The sequence below is a fragment of the Ascaphus truei genome (assembly GCF_040206685.1).
Source record: "Ascaphus truei isolate aAscTru1 chromosome 8 unlocalized genomic scaffold, aAscTru1.hap1 SUPER_8_unloc_1, whole genome shotgun sequence".
NCBI classification, from domain to species: domain Eukaryota; kingdom Metazoa; phylum Chordata; class Amphibia; order Anura; family Ascaphidae; genus Ascaphus; species Ascaphus truei.
The window spans coordinates 1-19,586 of record NW_027453835.1 but is presented as its reverse complement, the minus strand read 5'-3'; the positions used below and the strand labels follow the sequence as shown (position 1 = coordinate 19,586).

General features: G+C 55.5%; 1 protein-coding gene across 1 annotated transcript in view; it reads right to left on the bottom strand.

Annotated features, from left to right (window-relative positions):
• The window catches only part of LOC142473383 (pre-rRNA 2'-O-ribose RNA methyltransferase FTSJ3-like), a gene marked incomplete at its 5' end in the record, with an annotated part of 32,828 nt that extends 16,753 nt beyond the window's left edge, over positions 1-16,075 (bottom strand). The window contains 5 exons of the mRNA XM_075580623.1: positions 11,111-11,213; positions 11,360-11,454; positions 11,539-11,725; positions 12,262-12,343; positions 15,960-16,075. Coding sequence (XP_075436738.1) covers positions 11,111-11,213; positions 11,360-11,454; positions 11,539-11,725; positions 12,262-12,343; positions 15,960-16,075 — 583 coding nt within the window. The remainder of the gene's footprint in view (positions 1-11,110; positions 11,214-11,359; positions 11,455-11,538; positions 11,726-12,261; positions 12,344-15,959) is intronic.
• Positions 16,076-19,586: the final 3,511 nt, after the last annotated feature.

Below are 19,586 nucleotides of genomic sequence, written 5' to 3'. Positions count from 1 at the left end.
TGCGTGAGAACGAGAGGTAACTCTCACTGTATTACTGCCTGTAACACGTTATAACTCTGTGCCCAGGACATGCGTGAGAACGAGAGGTAACTCTCACTGTATTACTGCCTGTAGCACGTTATAACTCTGTGCCCAGGACATGCGTGAGAACGAGAGGTAACTCTCACTGTATTACTGCCTGTAACACACGTTATAACTCTGTGCCCAGGACATGCGTGAGAACGAGAGGTAACTCTCACTGTATTACTGCCTGTAACACACGTTATAACTCTGTGCCCAGGACATGCGTGAGAACGAGAGGTAACTCTCACTGTATTGCTGCCTGTAACACACGTTATAACTCTGTGCCCAGGACATGCGTGAGAACGAGAGGTAACTCTCACTGTATTACTGCCTGTAACACGTTATATCTCTGTGCCCAGGACATGCGTGAGAACGAGAGGTAACTCTCACTGTATTACTGCCTGTAGCACGTTATAACTCTGTGCCCAGGACATGCGTGAGAACGAGCGGTAACTCTCACTGTATTACTTCCTGTAACACATGTTATAACTCTGTGCCCAGGACATGCGTGAGAACGAGAGGTAACTCTCACTGTATTACTGCCTGTAACACGTTATAACTCTGTGCCCAGGACATGCGTGAGAACGAGAGGTAACTCTCACTGTATTACTGCCTGTAACACACGTTATAACTCTGTGCCCAGGACATGCGTGAGAACGAGCGGTAACTCTCACTGTATTACTGCCTGTAACACACGTTATAACTCTGTGCCCAGGACATGCGTGAGAGCGAGAGGTAACTCTCACTGTATTACTGCCTGTAACACACATTATAACCCTGTGCCCAGGACATGCGTGAGAGCGAGAGGTAACTCTCACTGTATTACTTCCTGTAACACACATTATAACTGTGTGCCCAGGACATGCGTGAGAGCGAGAGGTAACTCTCACTGTATTACTGCCTGTAACACACGTTATAACTCTGTGCCCAGGACATGCGTGAGAACGAGAGGTAACTCTCACTGTATTACTGCCTGTAACACGTTATAACTCTGTGCCCAGGACATGTGTGAGAACGAGAGGTAACTCTCACTGTATTACTTCCTGTAACACATGTTATAACTCTGTGCCCAGGACATGCGTGAGAACGAGAGGTAACTCTCACTGTATTACTGCCTGTAACACACGTTATAACTCTGTGCCCAGGACATGCGTGAGAACGAGAGGTAACTCTCACTGTATTACTGCCTGTAACACATGTTATAACTCTGTGCCCAGGACATGCGTGAGAACGAGAGGTAACTCTCAGTGTATTACTGCCTGTAACACACGTTATAACTCTGTGCCCAGGACATGCGTGAGAACGAGAGGTAACTCTCACTGTATTACTGCCTGTAACACATGTTATAACTCTGTGCCCAGGACATGCGTGAGAACGAGAGGTAACTCTCACTGTATTACTGCCTGTAACACACGTTATAACTCTGTGCCCAGGACATGCGTGAGAACGAGAGGTAACTCTCACTGTATTACTGCCTGTAACACGTTATAACTCTGTGCCCAGGACATGCGTGAGAACGAGAGGTAACTCTCACTGTATTACTGCCTGTAACACACGTTATAACTCTGTGCCCAGGACATGCGTGAGAACGAGAGGTAACTCTCACCGTATTACTGCCTGTAACACACGTTATAACTCTGTGCCCCGGACATGCGTGAGAACGAGAGGTAACTCTCACTGTATTACTTCCTGTAACACGTTATAACTCTGTGCCCAGGACATGCGTGAGAACGATAGGTAACTCTCACTGTATTACTGCCTGTAACACATTATAACTCTGTGCCCAGGACATGCGTGAGAACGAGAGGTAACTCTCACTGTATTACTTCCTGTAACACGTTATAACTCTGTGCCCAGGACATGCGTGAGAACGAGAGGTAACTCTCACTGTATTACTGCCTGTAACACGTTATAACTCTGTGCCCAGGACATGCGTGAGAACGAGAGGTAACTCTCACTGTATTACTGCCTGTAACACGTTATAACTCTGTGCCCAGGACATGCGTGAGAACGAGAGGTAACTCTCACTGTATTACTGCCTGTAACATGTTATAACTCTGTGCCCAGGACATGCGTGAGAACGAGAGGTAACTCTCACTGTATTACTGCCTGTAACACGTTATAACTCTGTGCCCAGGACATGCGTGAGAACGAGAGGTAACTCTCACTGTATTACTGCCTGTAACACACGTTATAACTCTGTGCCCCGGACATGCGTGAGAACGAGAGGTAACTCTCACTGTATTACTTCCTGTAACACGTTATAACTCTGTGCCCAGGACATGCGTGAGAACGAGAGGTAACTCTCACTGTATTACTGCCTGTAACACATTATAACTCTGTGCCCAGGACATGCGTGAGAACTAGAGGTAACTCTCACTGTATTACTTCCTGTAACACGTTATAACTCTGTGCCCAGGACATGCGTGAGAACGAGAGGTAACTCTCACTGTATTACTGCCTGTAACACGTTATAACTCTGTGCCCAGGACATGCGTGAGAACGAGAGGTAACTCTCACTGTATTACTGCCTGTAACACGTTATAACTCTGTGCCCAGGACATGCGTGAGAACGAGAGGTAACTCTCACTGTATTACTGCCTGTAACATGTTATAACTCTGTGCCCAGGACATGCGTGAGAACGAGAGGTAACTCTCACTGTATTACTGCCTGTAACACGTTATAACTCTGTGCCCAGGACATGCGTGAGAACGAGAGGTAACTCTCACTGTATTACTGCCTGTAACACACGTTATAACTCTGTGCCCAGGACATGCGTGAGAACGAGAGGTAACTCTCACTGTATTACTGCCTGTAACACGTTATAACTGTGTGCCCAGGACATGCGTGAGAACGAGAGGTAACTCTCACTGTATTACTGCCTGTAACACATGTTATAACTCTGTGCCCAGGACATGCGTGAGAACGAGAGGTAACTCTCAGTGTATTACTGCCTGTAACACATGTTATAACTCTGTGCCCAGGACATGCGTGAGAACGAGAGGTAACTCTCACTGTATTACTGCCTGTAACACGTTATAACTCTGTGCCCAGGACATGCGTGAGAACGAGAGGTAACTCTCACTGTATTACTGCCTGTAACACATGTTATAACTCTGTGCCCAGGACATGTGTGAGAACGAGAGGTAACTCTCAGTGTATTACTGCCTGTAACACATGTTATAACTCTGTGCCCAGGACATGCGTGAGAACGAGAGGTAACTCTCACTGTATTACTGCCTGTAACACGTTATAACTCTGTGTCCAGGACATGCGTGAGAATGAGAGGTAACTCTCACTGTATTACTGCCTGTAACACACGTTATAACTCTGTGCCCAGGACATGCGTGAGAACGAGAGGTAACTCTCACTGTATTACTGCCTGTAACACGTTATAACTCTGTGCCCAGGATATGGGTGAGAACGAGAGGTAACTCTCACTGTATTACTGCCTGTAACACATGTTATAACTCTGTGCCCAGGACACGCGTGAGAACGAGAGGTAACTCTCACTGTATTACTGCCTGTAACATGTTATAACTCTGTGCCCAGGACACGCGTGAGAACGAGAGGTAACTCTCACTGTATTACTGCCTGTAACACATGTTATAACTCTGTGCCCAGGACATGCGTGAGAACGAGAGGTAACTCTCACTGTATTACTGCCTGTAACACATGTTATAACTCTGTGCCCAGGACATGCGTGAGAACGAGAGGTAACTCTCAGTGTATTACTGCCTGTAACACACGTTATAACTCTGTGCCCAGGACATGCGTGAGAACGAGAGGTAACTCTCACTGTATTACTGCCTGTAACACATGTTATAACTCTGTGCCCAGGACATGCGTGAGAACGAGAGGTAACTCTCACTGTATTACTGCCTGTAACACACGTTATAACTCTGTGCCCAGGACATGCGTGAGAACGAGAGGTAACTCTCACTGTATTACTGCCTGTAACACGTTATAACTCTGTGCCCAGGACATGCGTGAGAACGAGAGGTAACTCTCACTGTATTACTGCCTGTAACACACGTTATAACTCTGTGCCCAGGACATGCGTGAGAACGAGAGGTAACTCTCACTGTATTACTGCCTGTAACACACGTTATAACTCTGTGCCCAGGACATGCGTGAGAACGAGAGGTAACTCTCACTGTATTACTGCCTGTAACACGTTATAACTCTGTGCCCAGGACATGCGTGAGAACGAGAGGTAACTCTCACTGTATTACTGCCTGTAACATGTTATAACTCTGTGCCCAGGACATGCGTGAGAACGAGAGGTAACTCTCACTGTATTACTGCCTGTAACACGTTATAACTCTGTGCCCAGGACATGTGTGAGAACGAGAGGTAACTCTCACTGTATTACTGCCTGTAACACGTTATAACTCTGTGCCCAGGACATGCGTGAGAACGAGAGGTAACTCTCACTGTATTACTGCCTGTAACACGTTATAACTGTGTGCCCAGGACATGCGTGAGAACGAGAGGTAACTCTCACTGTATTACTGCCTGTAACACATGTTATAACTCTGTGCCCAGGACATGCGTGAGAACGAGAGGTAACTCTCACTGTATTACTGCCTGTAACACACGTTATAACTCTGTGCCCAGGACATGCGTGAGAACGTGAGGTAACTCTCACTGTATTACTGCCTGTAACACACGTTATAACTCTGTGCCCAGGACATGCGTGAGAACGAGAGGTAACTCTCACTGTATTACTGCCTGTAACACGTTATAACTCTGTGCCCAGGACATGCGTGAGAACGAGAGGTAACTCTCACTGTATTACTGCCTGTAACACATGTTATAACTCTGTGCCCAGGACATGCGTGAGAACGAGAGGTAACTCTCACTGTATTACTGCCTGTAACACACGTTATAACTCTGTGCCCAGGACATGCGTGAGAACGAGAGGTAACTCTCACTGTATTACTGCCTGTAACACGTTATAACTCTGTGCCCAGGACATGCGTGAGAACGAGAGGTAACTCTCACTGTATTACTGCCTGTAACACACGTTATAACTCTGTGCCCAGGACATGCGTGAGAACGAGAGGTAACTCTCACTGTATTACTGCCTGTAACACACGTTATAACTCTGTGCCCAGGACATGCGTGAGAACGAGAGGTAACTCTCACTGTATTACTGCCTGTAACACGTTATAACTCTGTGCCCAGGACATGCGTGAGAACGAGAGGTAACTCTCACTGTATTACTGCCTGTAACATGTTATAACTCTGTGCCCAGGACATGCGTGAGAACGAGAGGTAACTCTCACTGTATTACTGCCTGTAACACGTTATAACTCTGTGCCCAGGACATGCGTGAGAACGAGAGGTAACTCTCACTGTATTACTGCCTGTAACATGTTATAACTCTGTGCCCAGGACATGCGTGAGAGCGAGAGGTAACTCTCACTGTATTACTGCCTGTAACACGTTATAACTCTGTGCCCAGGACATGCGTGAGAACGAGAGGTAACTCTCACTGTATTACTGCCTGTAACACACGTTATAACTCTGTGCCCAGGACATGCGTGAGAACGAGAGGTAACTCTCACTGTATTACTGCCTGTAACACATGTTATAACTCTGTGCCCAGGACATGCGTGAGAACGAGAGGTAACTCTCACTGTATTACTGCCTGTAACACACGTTATAACTCTGTGCCCAGGACATGCGTGAGAACGAGAGGTAACTCTCACTGTATTACTGCCTGTAACACATTATATCTCTGTGCCCAGGACATGCGTGAGAACGAGAGGTAACTCACTGTATTACTGCCTGTAACACACGTTATAACTCTGTGCCCAGGACATGCGTGAGAACGTGAGGTAACTCTCACTGTATTACTGCCTGTAACATGTTATAACTCTGTGCCCAGGACATGCGTGAGAACGAGAGGTAACTCTCACTGTATTACTGCCTGTAACACGTTATAACTCTGTGCCCAGGACATGCGTGAGAACGAGAGGTAACTCTCACTGTATTACTGCCTGTAACACACGTTATAACTCTGTGCCCAGGACATGCGTGAGAACGAGAGGTAACTCTCACTGTATTACTGCCTGTAACACGTTATAACTGTGTGCCCAGGACATGCGTGAGAACGAGAGGTAACTCTCACTGTATTACTGCCTGTAACACATGTTATAACTCTGTGCCCAGGACATGCGTGAGAACGAGAGGTAACTCTCAGTGTATTACTGCCTGTAACACATGTTATAACTCTGTGCCCAGGACATGCGTGATAACGAGAGGTAACTCTCACTGTATTACTGCCTGTAACACGTTATAACTCTGTGCCCAGGACATGCGTGAGAACGAGAGGTAACTCTCACTGTATTACTGCCTGTAACACGTTATAACTCTGTGCCCAGGATATGGGTGAGAACGAGAGGTAACTCTCACTGTATTACTGCCTGTAACACACGTTATAACTCTGTGCCCAGGACATGCGTGAGAACGAGAGGTAACTCTCACTGTATTACTGCCTGTAACACGTTATAACTCTGTGCCCAGGACATGCGTGAGAACGAGAGGTAACTCTCACTGTATTACTGCCTGTAACACACGTTATAACTCTGTGCCCAGGACATGCGTGAGAACGAGAGGTAACTCTCACTGTATTACTGCCTGTAACACACGTTATAACTCTGTGCCCAGGACATGCGTGAGAACGAGAGGTAACTCTCACTGTATTACTGCCTGTAACACGTTATAACTCTGTGCCCAGGACATGCGTGAGAACGAGAGGTAACTCTCACTGTATTACTGCCTGTAACACACGTTATAACTCTGTGCCCAGGACATGCGTGAGAACGAGAGGTAACTCTCACTGTATTACTGCCTGTAACACGTTATAACTCTGTGCCCAGGACATGCGTGAGAACGAGAGGTAACTCTCACTGTATTACTGCCTGTAACATGTTATAACTCTGTGCCCAGGACATGCGTGAGAACGAGAGGTAACTCTCACTGTATTACTGCCTGTAACACGTTATAACTCTGTGCCCAGGACATGCGTGAGAACGAGAGGTAACTCTCACTGTATTACTGCCTGTAACATGTTATAACTCTGTGCCCAGGACATGCGTGAGAGCGAGAGGTAACTCTCACTGTATTACTGCCTGTAACACACGTTATAACTCTGTGCCCAGGACATGCGTGAGAACGAGAGGTAACTCTCACTGTATTACTGCCTGTAACACACGTTATAACTCTGTGCCCAGGACATGCGTGAGAACGAGAGGTAACTCTCACTGTATTACTGCCTGTAACACGTTATAACTCTGTGCCCAGGACATGCGTGAGAACGAGAGGTAACTCTCACTGTATTACTGCCTGTAACATGTTATAACTCTGTGCCCAGGACATGCGTGAGAGCGAGAGGTAACTCTCACTGTATTACTGCCTGTAACACACGTTATAACTCTGTGCCCAGGACATGCGTGAGAACGAGAGGTAACTCTCACTGTATTACTGCCTGTAACACGTTATAACTCTGTGCCCAGGACATGCGTGAGAACGAGAGGTAACTCTCACTGTATTACTGCCTGTAACACGTTATAACTCTGTGCCCAGGACATGCGTGAGAACGAGAGGTAACTCTCACTGTATTACTGCCTGTAACACGTTATAACTCTGTGCCCAGGACATGTGTGAGAACGAGCGGTAACTCTCAATGTATTACTGCCTGTAACACACGTTATAACTCTGTGCCCAGGACATGCGTGAGAACGAGAGGTAACTCTCACTGTATTACTGCCTGTAACACACGTTATAACTCTGTGCCCAGGACATGCGTGAGAACGAGAGGTAACTCTCACTGTATTACTTCCTGTAACACGTTATAACTCTGTGCCCAGGACATGCGTGAGAACGAGAGGTAACTCTCACTGTATTACTGCCTGTAACACGTTATAACTCTGTGCCCAGGATATGGGTGAGAACGAGAGGTAACTCTCACTGTATTACTGCCTGTAACACATGTTATAACTCTGTGCCCAGGACACGCGTGAGAACGAGAGGTAACTCTCACTGTATTACTGCCTGTAACATGTTATAACTCTGTGCCCAGGACACGCGTGAGAACGAGAGGTAACTCTCACTGTATTACTGCCTGTAACACATGTTATAACTCTGTGCCCAGGACATGCGTGAGAACGAGAGGTAACTCTCACTGTATTACTGCCTGTAACACGTTATAACTCTGTGCCCAGGACATGCGTGAGAACGAGAGGTAACTCTCACTGTATTACTGCCTGTAACATGTTATAACTCTGTGCCCAGGACATGCGTGAGAACGAGAGGTAACACTCACTGTATTACTGCCTGTAACACATGTTATAACCCTGTGCCCAGGACATGCGTGAGAACGAGAGGTAACTCTCACTGTATTACTTCCTGTAACACACGTTATAACTCTGTGCCCAGGACATGCGTGAGAACGAGAGGTAACTCTCACTGTATTACTGCCTGTAACACGTTATAATTCTGTGCCCAGGACATGCGTGAGAACGAGCGGTAACTCTCCCTGTATTACTGCCTGTAACACCTGTTATAACTCTGTGCCCAGGACATGCGTGAGAACGAGCGGTAACTCTCCCTGTATTACTGCCTGTAACACGTTATAACTCTGTGCCCAGGACATGCGTGAGAGCGAGAGGTAACTCTCCCTGTATTACTGCCTGTAACACCTGTTATAACTCTGTGCCCAGGACATGCGTGAGAACGAGAGGTAACTCTCACTATTACTGCCTGTAACACACGTTATAACTCTGTGCCCAGGACATGCGTGAGAACGAGAGGTAACTCTCACTGTATTACTGCCTGTAACACACGTTATAACTCTGTGCCCAGGACATGCGTGAGAGCGAGAGGTAACTCTCACTGTATTACTTCCTGTAACACACGTTATAACTCTGTGCCCAGGACATGCGTGAGAACGAGCGGTAACTCTCCCTGTATTACTGCCTGTAACACCTGTTATAACTCTGTGCCCAGGACATGCGTGAGAACGAGCGGTAACTCTCCCTGTATTACTGCCTGTAACACGTTATAACTCTGTGCCCAGGACATGCGTGAGAGCGAGAGGTAACTCTCCCTGTATTACTGCCTGTAACACCTGTTATAACTCTGTGCCCAGGACATGCGTGAGAACGAGAGGTAACTCTCACTGTATTACTGCCTGTAACACACGTTATAACTCTGTGCCCAGGACATGCGTGAGAACGAGAGGTAACTCTCACTGTATTACTGCCTGTAACACACGTTATAACTCTGTGCCCAGGACATGCGTGAGAGCGAGAGGTAACTCTCACTGTATTACTGCCTGTAACACGTTATAACTCTGTGCCCAGGACATGCGTGAGAACGAGAGGTAACTCTCACTGTATTACTGCCTGTAACACGTTATAACTCTGTGCCCAGGACATGCGTGAGAACGAGAGGTAACTCTCACTGTATTACTGCCTGTAACACACGTTATAACTCTGTGCCCAGGACATGCGTGAGAACGAGAGGTAACTCTCACTGTATTACTGCCTGTAACACATGTTATAACTCTGTGCCCAGGACATGTGTGAGAACGAGAGGTAACTCTCACTGTATTACTGCCTGTAACACGTTATAACTCTGTGCCCAGGACATGCGTGAGAACGAGAGGTAACTCTCACTGTATTACTGCCTGTAACACACGTTATAACTCTGTGCCCAGGACATGCGTGAGAACGAGAGGTAACTCTCACTGTATTACTGCCTGTAACACGTTATAACTCTGTGCCCAGGACATGCGTGAGAACGAGCGGTAACTCTCACTGTATTACTGCCTGTAACACATGTTATAACTCTGTGCCCAGGACATGCGTGAGAACGAGAGGTAACTCTCACTGTATTACTGCCTGTAACACGTTATAACTCTGTGCCCAGGACATGCGTGAGAGCGAGAGGTAACTCTCACTGTATTACTGCCTGTAACATGTTATAACTCTGTGCCCAGGACATGCGTGAGAACGAGAGGTAACTCTCACTGTATTACTGCCTGTAACACGTTATAACTCTGTGCCCAGGACATGCGTGAGAACGAGAGGTAACTCTCACTGTATTACTGCCTGTAACACGTTATAACTCTGTGCCCAGGACATGCGTGAGAACGAGAGGTAACTCTTACTGTATTACTGCCTGTAACACGTTATAACTCTGTGCCCAGGACATGCGTGAGAACGGGAGGTAACTCTCACTGTATTACTGCCTGTAACACACGTTATAACTCTGTGCCCAGGACATGCGTGAGAACGGGAGGTAACTCTCACTGTATTACTGCCTGTAACACGTTATAACTCTGTGCCCAGGACATGCGTGAGAACGGGAGGTGACTCTCACTGTATTACTGCCTGTAACACGTTATAACTCTGTGCCCAGGACATGCGTGAGAACGAGAGGTAACTCTCACTGTATTACTGCCTGTAACACGTTATAACTCTGTGCCCAGGACATGCGTGAGAGCGAGAGGTAACTCTCACTATATTACTGCCTGTAACACATGTTATAACTCTGTGCCCAGGACATGCGTGAGAACGTGAGGTAACTCTCACTGTATTACCGCCTGTAACACATGCTATAACTCTGTGCCCAGGACATGCGTGAGAGCGAGAGGTAACTCTCACTGTATTACTGCCTGTAACACATGTTATAACTCTGTGCCCAGGACATGCGTGAGAACGGGAGGTAACTCTCACTGTATTACTGCCTGTAACACGTTATAACTCTGTGCCCAGGACATGCGTGAGAACGGGAGGTAACTCTCACTGTATTACTGCCTGTAACACGTAACTCTGTGCCCAGGACATGCGTGAGAACGGGAGGTAACTCTCACTGTATTACTGCCTGTAACACATAACTCTGTGCCCAGGACATGCGTGAGAACGAGCGGTAACTCTCACTGTATTACTTCCTGTAACACGTTATAATGGGCAGGATCTCTATATTATATCTCCAGAGAGGAAGTGACATCACAGGGGGCGGGGCTCTGACCTGTGGAAGGAGCCGTCAATCAGATCCCTGGTGGATTTCTTGGACGTAGCGATGACTGTCCCCAGAGCGAGACTGTCCGGACCCAGCACACGAGACCGCTTCACTGGGGAGAGAGACATCCCAGAGAGATATGAAACAGTAAGAGAGTGTCGGTGTCCGCATACACGACGAGAGATGAGATAGAACGGAGACAGCAGAGAGAGACACACAGAAAGAGACAGCGTGCAGAAGTGGGGGAGAGACACTCACCTGGACGCTCTACGGGAACCACCTCGAAGTTATCCGTCTCTTCCTCTGCCTGCGCTCTCTTTTTTCCCAGACTCCCCTTCATGGACTTGATCTCCCTGTGAGAAATGAGCGTGGGAACATCAGTCCCACGAGAGTCTCTCTCTCCCACCAAACATCGCTTGCTGTCTCCTTCCTCTCACCTCTCGTCCTCGCTGCTGTCGCTCTCTGAGCTGCTGAGATCTTCCTTGGCAGTCTCTCTGGTGCTCTCTGTTGTGGCTGTGGTCTCTGCAGCGGTCTCGGTGATGGCTGCAGTCTCCTCTGCAGTCTTGTCAAGGTTGGGGGCGTTCTGTTTCCTTCTGCCTGTCTGTCTCTTTTGCGGCTTGACTCCTGCACAGGAGAAGGGATGTCTCTCGGTGTCTGTCACGTTCCTTTTCAATCCTCCTAAATGCCCTCCCCGGTCCCCCCACACACGCGGTCTCCTCTCCTCCAACGGCACTCTCTCCCCTGCACCCCCCCCCTTACCTCTCTCTCCCCTGCACCCCCCCTTACCTCTCTCTCCCCTGCACCCCCCCTTACCTCTCTCTCCCCTGCACCCCCCCTTACCTCGCTCACCCCTGCACCCCCCTTACCTCTCTCTCCCCTGCACCCCCCCTTACCTCTCTCTCCCCTGCACCCCCCCTTACGTCTCTCTCCCCTGCACCCCCCCATACCTCTCTCTCCCCTGCACCCCCCCTTAACTCTCTCTCCCCTGCACCCCCTTACCTCTCTCACCCCTGCACCCCCCCATACCTCTCTCGCTCTCCCCTGCAACCCCCTTACCTCTCTCCCCTGCACCCCCCCCCCTTACCTCTCTCTCTCCCCTGCACCCCCCTTAACCTCTCTCCCCTGCACCCCAAACCTCTCTCCCCTGCACCCCCCCTTACCTCTCTCGCTGTCCTGTAGGATTTGTGTCTGTCTAATCTCCAAACTTTCATCAGCGTCAAAATCCAGAGAAGAAAATACTCCCTGAGAGAGACAGCGTGAGAGAGAGAGACAGCGTGAGAGAGAGAGACAGCGTGAGAGAGAGAGAGAGAGACAGCGTGAGAGAGAGAGAGAGACAGTGTGAGAGAGAGAGAGAGAGACAGCGTGAGAGAGAGAGAGACAGCGTGAGAGAGAGAGAGAGACAGCGTGAGAGAGAGAGAGAGACAGCGTGAGAGAGAGACAGCATGAGAGAGAGAGAGAGACAGTGTGAGAGAGCGTGTGAGAGAGAGAGAGAGACAGCGTGAGAGAGAGACAGCGTGAGAGAGAGACAGCGTGAGAGAGACAGCGTGAGACAGCGTGAGAGAGAGAGACAGTGTGAGAGAGCGTGAGAGAGAGACAGGGTGAGAGAGAGAGAGACAGTGTGAGACAGCGTGAGAGAGAGAGAGAGACAGCGTGAGAGAGAGAGAGAGACAGCGTGAGAGAGAGAGAGAGACAGCGTGAGAGAGAGACAGCGTGAGAGAGAGACAGCGTGAGAGAGAGACAGCGTGAGAGAGAGAGAGAGAGACAGCGTGAGAGAGAGAGAGAGACAGCGTGAGAGAGAGACAGCGTGAGAGAGACAGCGTGAGAGAGACAGCGTGAGAGAGACAGTGTGAGAGAGACAGTGTGAGAGAGACAGTGTGAGAGAGCGTGAGAGAGAGACAGGGTGAGAGAGAGAGAGACAGTGTGAGACAGCGTGAGAGAGAGAGAGACAGCGTGAGAGAGAGACAGCGTGAGAGAGAGACAGCGTGAGAGAGAGACAGTGTGAGAGAGAGAGAGACAGCGTGAGAGAGAGACAGCGTGAGAGAGAGAGAGAGAGAGACAGCGTGAGAGTGAGAGAGAGACAGCGTGAGAGTGAGAGAGAGACAGCGTGAGAGAGAGAGAGAGAGAGACAGCGTGAGAGAGAGAGAGACAGCGTGGGAGAGAGAGACAGCGTGAGAGAGAGAGACAGCGTGAGAGAGAGAGACAGCGTGAGAGAGAGAGACAGCGTGAGAGAGAGAGACAGCGTGAGAGAGAGAGACAGCGTGAGAGAGAGAGACAGCGTGAGAGAGAGAGAGACAGCGTGAGAGAGAGACAGTGTGAGACAGCGTGAGAGAGAGAGACAGCGTGAGAGAGAGACAGCCCGAGAGAGAGAGACAGCCCGAGAGAGAGAGACAGCCCGAGAGAGAGAGACAGCCCGAGAGAGAGAGACAGCCCGAGAGAGAGAGACAGCCCGAGAGAGAGAGACAGCCCGAGAGAGAGAGACAGCCCGAGAGAGAGAGACAGCCCGAGAGAGAGAGACAGCCCGCCCACAAAAAGACACCCCCATCAACCTGAGAGAGCGAGAGAGAGCGCGAGCGAGAGAGAGAGCGCGAGCGAGAGAGAGCGCGAGCGAGAGAGAGCGCGAGCGAGAGAGAGCGCGAGCGAGAGAGAGCGCGAGCGAGAGAGAGCGCGAGCGAGAGAGAGCGCGAGCGAGAGAGAGCGCGAGCGAGAGAGAGCGCGAGCGAGAGAGAGCGCGAGCGAGAGAGAGCGCGAGCGAGAGAGAGCGCGAGCGAGAGAGAGCGCGAGCGAGAGAGAGCGCGAGCGAGAGAGAGCGCGAGCGAGAGAGAGCGCGAGCGAGAGAGAGCGCGAGCGAGAGAGAGCGCGAGCGAGAGAGAGCGCGAGCGAGAGAGAGCGCGAGCGAGAGAGAGCGCGAGCGAGAGAGAGCGCGAGCGAGAGAGAGCGCGAGCGAGAGAGCGCGAGCGAGAGAGAGCGCGAGCGAGAGAGAGCGCGAGCGAGAGATGAGCGCGAGCGAGAGAGAGCGCGAGCGAGAGAGAGCGCGAGCGAGAGAGAGCGCGAGCGAGAGAGAGCGCGAGCGAGAGAGAGCGCGAGCGAGAGAGAGCGCGAGCGAGAGAGAGCGCGAGCGAGAGAGAGCGCGAGCGAGAGAGAGCGCGAGCGAGAGAGAGCGCGGAGCGAGAGAGAGCGCGAGCGAGAGAGAGCGCGATGCGGAGAGAGGAGCGCGAGCGAGAGAGAGCGCGAGAGCGAGAGAGCGTGAGAGAGAGAGAGCGTGAGAGAGAGAGCGTGAGAGAGAGCATGAGAGAGCGAGAGAGAGAGAGACCGCCCGCCCACAATGAGACACCCCCATCACCCTGAGAGACAGGGTGAGAGAGACAGCGTGAGACCGCCCGCCCACAAAAAGACACCCCCATTAACCTGAGAGAGAGCGAGAGAGCTCGTGAGAGAGTGCGAGAGAGAGACGGCCGCGCGAAGAGAGAGACGGCGCGGAGGAGAGAGACGGCGCGAGAGAGAGAGACGGCGCGAGAGAGAGAGACGGCGCGAGAGGAGAGACGGCGCGAGAGAGAGAGACGGCGCGAGAGAGAGAGACGGCGCGAGAGAGAGAGCATGAGAGAAGCCCGCCCGCCCGCCCACAAACAGACACCCCCATCACCCTGAGAGACAGCGTGAGACCGCCCGCCCCGAGACTCCCTCCACCCTGAGAGAGAGACAGCGTGAGACCGCCCGCCCACAAAGAGACACCCCCCATCACCTGAGAGACAGCGTGAGAGACCGCCCGCCCCGAGACACCCCATCACCCGAGAGAGACAGCATGAGAGACCACCCCGAGACTCCCCCCACCCTGAGAGAGACAGCATGAGACCGCTCCGAGACTCCCCCCACCATGAGAGAGACAGCGTGAGAGACCGCCCGCCCGAGAGAGAGACAGCATGAGAGACCGCCCGCCCCGAGACTCCCCCCACCCTGAGAGAGAGCGAGAGACCGCCCGATACTCCCCCACCCTGAGAGCGCGAGAGACCGCCCCGAGACTCCCCCCACCCTGAGAGAGACAGCGTGAGACCGCCCCGCCCCGAGAGAGACAGCGTGAGACCGCCCCTCCATGAGTCTCCCCCCACCCTGAGAGAGAGGGAGGGCGAGCGGGGAGGGAGGGCGAGCGGGAGGAAGGGCGGGAGGGCGAGCGGGAGGGCGGGCGAGAGGGAGGGCGAGAGGGAGGGCGAGAGGGAGGGAGGGCGAGAGGAGGGAGGGCGAGAGGAGGAGGGCGAGCGGGAGGGGCGAGCGGGGAGGGCGAGCGGGAGGGCGAGCGGGAGGGCGAGCGGGAGGGAGGGCGAGAGGGAGGGAGGGCGAGAGGGCGAGCGGGAGGAGGGCGAGAGGGAGGGCGAGCGGTAGGGAGGGCGAGAGGGAGGGCGAGAGGGAGGGAGGGCGAGCGGTAGGGCGAGCGGGAGGGAGGGGCGGTAGGGCGAGCGGTAGGGCGAGCGAGAGGGCGAGCGAGAGGGCGAGCGAGAGGGCGGGCGAGAGGGCGGGCGAGAGGGCGGGCGAGAGGGCGGGCGAGAGGGCGGGCGAGAGGGCGGGCGAGCGAGCGAGAGGGCGGGCGAGCGAGCGAGAGGGAGGGCGAGAGGGCGAGCGAGAGGGGAGGGCGAACCTACCCCGGGACCCCCTCCCCGTGACTGCCCACCCTGCCCCGGGACCCCCTCCCCGTGATTGCCCCTCCTCCCCCGGGACCCCCCTCCCCGTGACTGCCCCTCCTCCCCCGGGACCCCCTCCCCGTGAGTGCCCCCCTCCCCCGGGACCCCCTCCCCGTGGACTGCCCACCCTCCCCCGGGACCCCCTCCCCGTGACTGCCCCCCCTCCCCCGGGACCCCCTGCGACTCACCTTCCCAAACCAGAGGCCGGTGTCTCTCTGCTGACGCTCCGATTTATCTTCCAGGGAAACGAGCAGCGGATTCCGCTCCCCCCCATCCTGACACCCCTCAACTGGGGGGGGAAACCCTGGGGGGGAGAGTGGTGAGAGGGGAAGGAGAGGGGAGGGTGGTGGGGGGGAAGGAGGAGAGGGGTGGGGGGGGGGGAAGGAGGAGAGGGGGTGGTGGGGGGGAAGGAGGAGAGGGGGTGGTGGGGGGGAAGGAGGAGAGGGGGTGGTGGGGGGGGAAGGAGGAGAGGAGGGTGGGGGGGGGAGGAGGAGAGGGGGTGGGGGGAGGAGGAGAGGGGGTGGGGGGGAGGAGGAGAGGGGGTGGGGGGGAGGAGGAGAGAGGGGTGGGGGGGGGAGGGGGTGGGGGGGAGGAGGAGAGGGGGTGGGGGGGAGGAGGAGAGGGGGTGGGGGGGAGGAGGAGAGGGGGTGTGGGGGAGGAGGAGAGGGGGTGGGGGGGGGAGGAGGTGAGGGGGTGGGGGGGGAGGAGGAGAGGGGGTGGGGGGGAGGAGGAGATGGGGTGGGGGGGAGGAGGAGAGGGGGGTGGGGGGAAGGAGGAGAGGGGGTGGGGGGAAGGAGGAGAGAGGGGGTGGGGGGAGGAGGAGATGGGGGAGGAGGAGAGGGGGTGGGGGGGGAGGAGGAGAGGGGGGAGGAGGAGAGCGGGTGGGGGGGAGGAGGAGAGGGGGTGGGGTGGAGGAGAGGGGGTGGGGGAAGGAGGGAGATGGTAGGGCAGGGGTTGGAGGCGAGGGTGAGAGAGGGGGGGGGGGGGGGGTCTCACCTCTCGCTCCCTGAGCTGCGCTCTCGCACTTCCTGAATATCCTCTCCCTCTAGGTCACTGGCGAGAGACACCTCGTCTGCCCCGTCCTCCCCAGCGCTCTCATCATCCGAGAGAAACACATCTCCCCCCCCATGCTGTGCGTCCGACACGAGAGAGTCTGCGAGGGACATGTCACCACGAGAGAGCGTTTGCAGAAGCTGAAAGAGAGTGCATCATTACTGAGAGAGCGCGCGCAGGGCGAGAGCAACAGAGAGCGAGAGAGCGCGCGCAGGGGCGAGAGCGACAGAGAGCGAGAGAGAGCGCGCAGGGCGGAGAGCGACAGAGAGCGAGAGAGCGCGCAGGGCGAGAGAGACAGAGAGAGAGAGAGCGCGCAGAGAGCGCGCAGAGACCGGGATGAGAGCGCGCACGCAGGGACCGGGAGGAGAGCGCGCACGCAGGGACCGGGAGAGAGCGCGCGCAGGGACCGGGAGAGAGCGCGCGCAGGGACCGGGAGAGAGCGCGCGCAGGGACCGGGAGAGAGCGCGCGCAGGGACCGGGAGAGAGAGAGAGAGCGCGCGCAGGGACCGGGAGAGAGAGAGAGAGCGCGCGCAGGGACCGGGAGAGCGAGAGAGAGCGCGCGCAGGGACCGGGAGAGCGAGAGAGAGCGCGCGCAGGGACCGGGAGAGAGAGAGAGAGCGCGCGCAGGGACCGGGAGAGAGAGAGAGAGCGCGCGCAGGGACCGGGAGAGAGAGAGAGAGCGTGCGCAGGGACCGGAGAGCGAGAGAGAGAGAGAGCGCGCGCAGGGACCGGGAGAGCGAGAGAGAGAGAGCGCGCGCAGGGACCGGGAGAGCGAGAGAGCGCGCGCAGGGACCGGGAGAGTGAGAGAGAGCGCGCGCAGGGACCGGGAGAGAGAGAGAGAGCGCGCGCAGGGACCGGGAGAGCGAGAGAGAGCGCGCGCAGGGACCGGGGAGAGCGAGAGAGAGCGCGCGCAGGGACCGGGAGAGAGAGAGAGAGGCGCGCGCAGGACCGGGAGAGAGAGAGAGAGCGCGCGCAGGGACCGGGAGAGAGAGAGAGAGCGTGCGCAGGGACCGGGGAGAGCGAGAGAGAGAGAGAGAGCGCGCGCAGGGACCGGGAGAGCGAGAGAGAGAGAGCGCGCGCAGGGACCGGGAGAGCGAGAGAGAGAGAGAGAGAGCGCGCGCAGGGACCGGGAGAGCGAGAGAGAGAGAGAGAGCGCGCGCAGGACCGGGAGAGCGAGAGAGAGCGCGCGCAGGGACCGGGAGAGCGAGAGAGAGCGCGCGCAGGGACCGGGAGAGAGAGCGCGCGCGCAGGGACCGGGAGAGCGAGAGAGAGCGCGCGCAGGGACCGGGAGAGAGAGAGAGAGCGCGCGCAGGGACCGGGAGAGAGAGAGAGAGCGTGCGCAGGGACCGGGAGAGCGAGAGAGAGAGAGAGAGCGCGCGCAGGGACCGGGAGAGCGAGAGAGAGAGCGCGCGCAGGGACCGGGAGAGCGAGAGAGAGCGCGCGCAGGGACCGGGAGAGCGAGAGAGAGCGGCGCGCAGGGACCGGGAGAGCGAGAGAGAGCGCGCGCAGGGACCGGGAGAGCGAGAGAGAGCGCGCGCAGGGACCGGGAGAGCGAGAGAGAGCGCGCGAAGGGACCAGGAGAGAGAGAGAGAGAAAGAGAGCGAGTGCAGGGACCGGGAGAGCGAGAGAGAGCGCGCGCAGGGACCAGGAGAGAGAGAGAGAGAAAGAGAGCGAGTGCAGGGACCGGGAGAGCGAGAGAGAGCGCGCGCAGGGACCGGGAGAGAGAGAGAGAGAGAGAGCGCGCGCAGGGACCGGGAGAGCGAGAGAGAGAGCGCGCGCGCGCAGGGACCGGGGAGAGCGAGAGAGAGCGCGCGCAGGGACCGGGAGAGCGAGAGAGAGCGCGCGCAGGGACCGGGGAGAGCGAGAGAGAGAGCGCGCAGCGCAGGGACCGGGAGAGGCGAGAGAGAGCGCGCGCAGGGACCGGGAGAGCGAGAGAGAGCGCGCGCAGGGACCGGGAGAGAGAGAGAGCGCGCGCAGGGACCGGAGAGAGAGAGAGAGCGCGCGCAGGGACCGGGAGAGAGAGAGAGAGCGTGCGCAGGGACCGGAGAGCGAGAGAGAGAGAGAGAGCGCGCGCAGGGACCGGGAGAGCGAGAGAGAGAGAGCGCGCGCAGGGACCGGGAGAGCGAGAGAGCGCGCGCAGGGACCGGGAGAGTGAGAGAGAGCGCGCGCAGGGACCGGGAGAGCGAGAGAGAGCGCGCGCAGGGACCGGGAGAGCGAGAGAGAGCGCGCGCAGGGACCGGGAGAGAGAGAGAGAGCGCGCCGCAGGGACCGGGAGAGAGAGAGAGAGCGCGCGCAGGGACCGGGAGAGAGAGAGAGAGCGCGCGCAGGGACCGGGAGAGAGAGAGAGAGCGTGCGCAGGGACCGGGAGAGCGAGAGAGAGAGAGAGAGCGCGCGCAGGGACCGGGAGAGCGAGAGAGAGAGAGAGCGCGCGCAGGGGACCGGGAGAGCGAGAGAGAGAGAGAGAGCGCGCGCAGGGACCGGGAGAGCGAGAGAGAGAGAGAGAGCGCGCGCAGGGACCGGGGAGAGCGAGAGAGGAGCGCGCGCAGGGACCGGGAGAGAGAGCCGAGCGCGCGCGCAGGGACCGGGAGAGCGAGAGAGAGCGCGCGCAGGGACCGGGAGAGAGAGAGAGAGCGCGCGCAGGGACCGGGAGAGAGAGAGAGAGCGTGCGCAGGGACCGGGAGAGCGAGAGAGAGAGAGAGAGCGCGCGCAGGGACCGGGAGAGCGAGAGAGAGAGCGCGCGCAGGACCGGGAGAGCGAGAGAG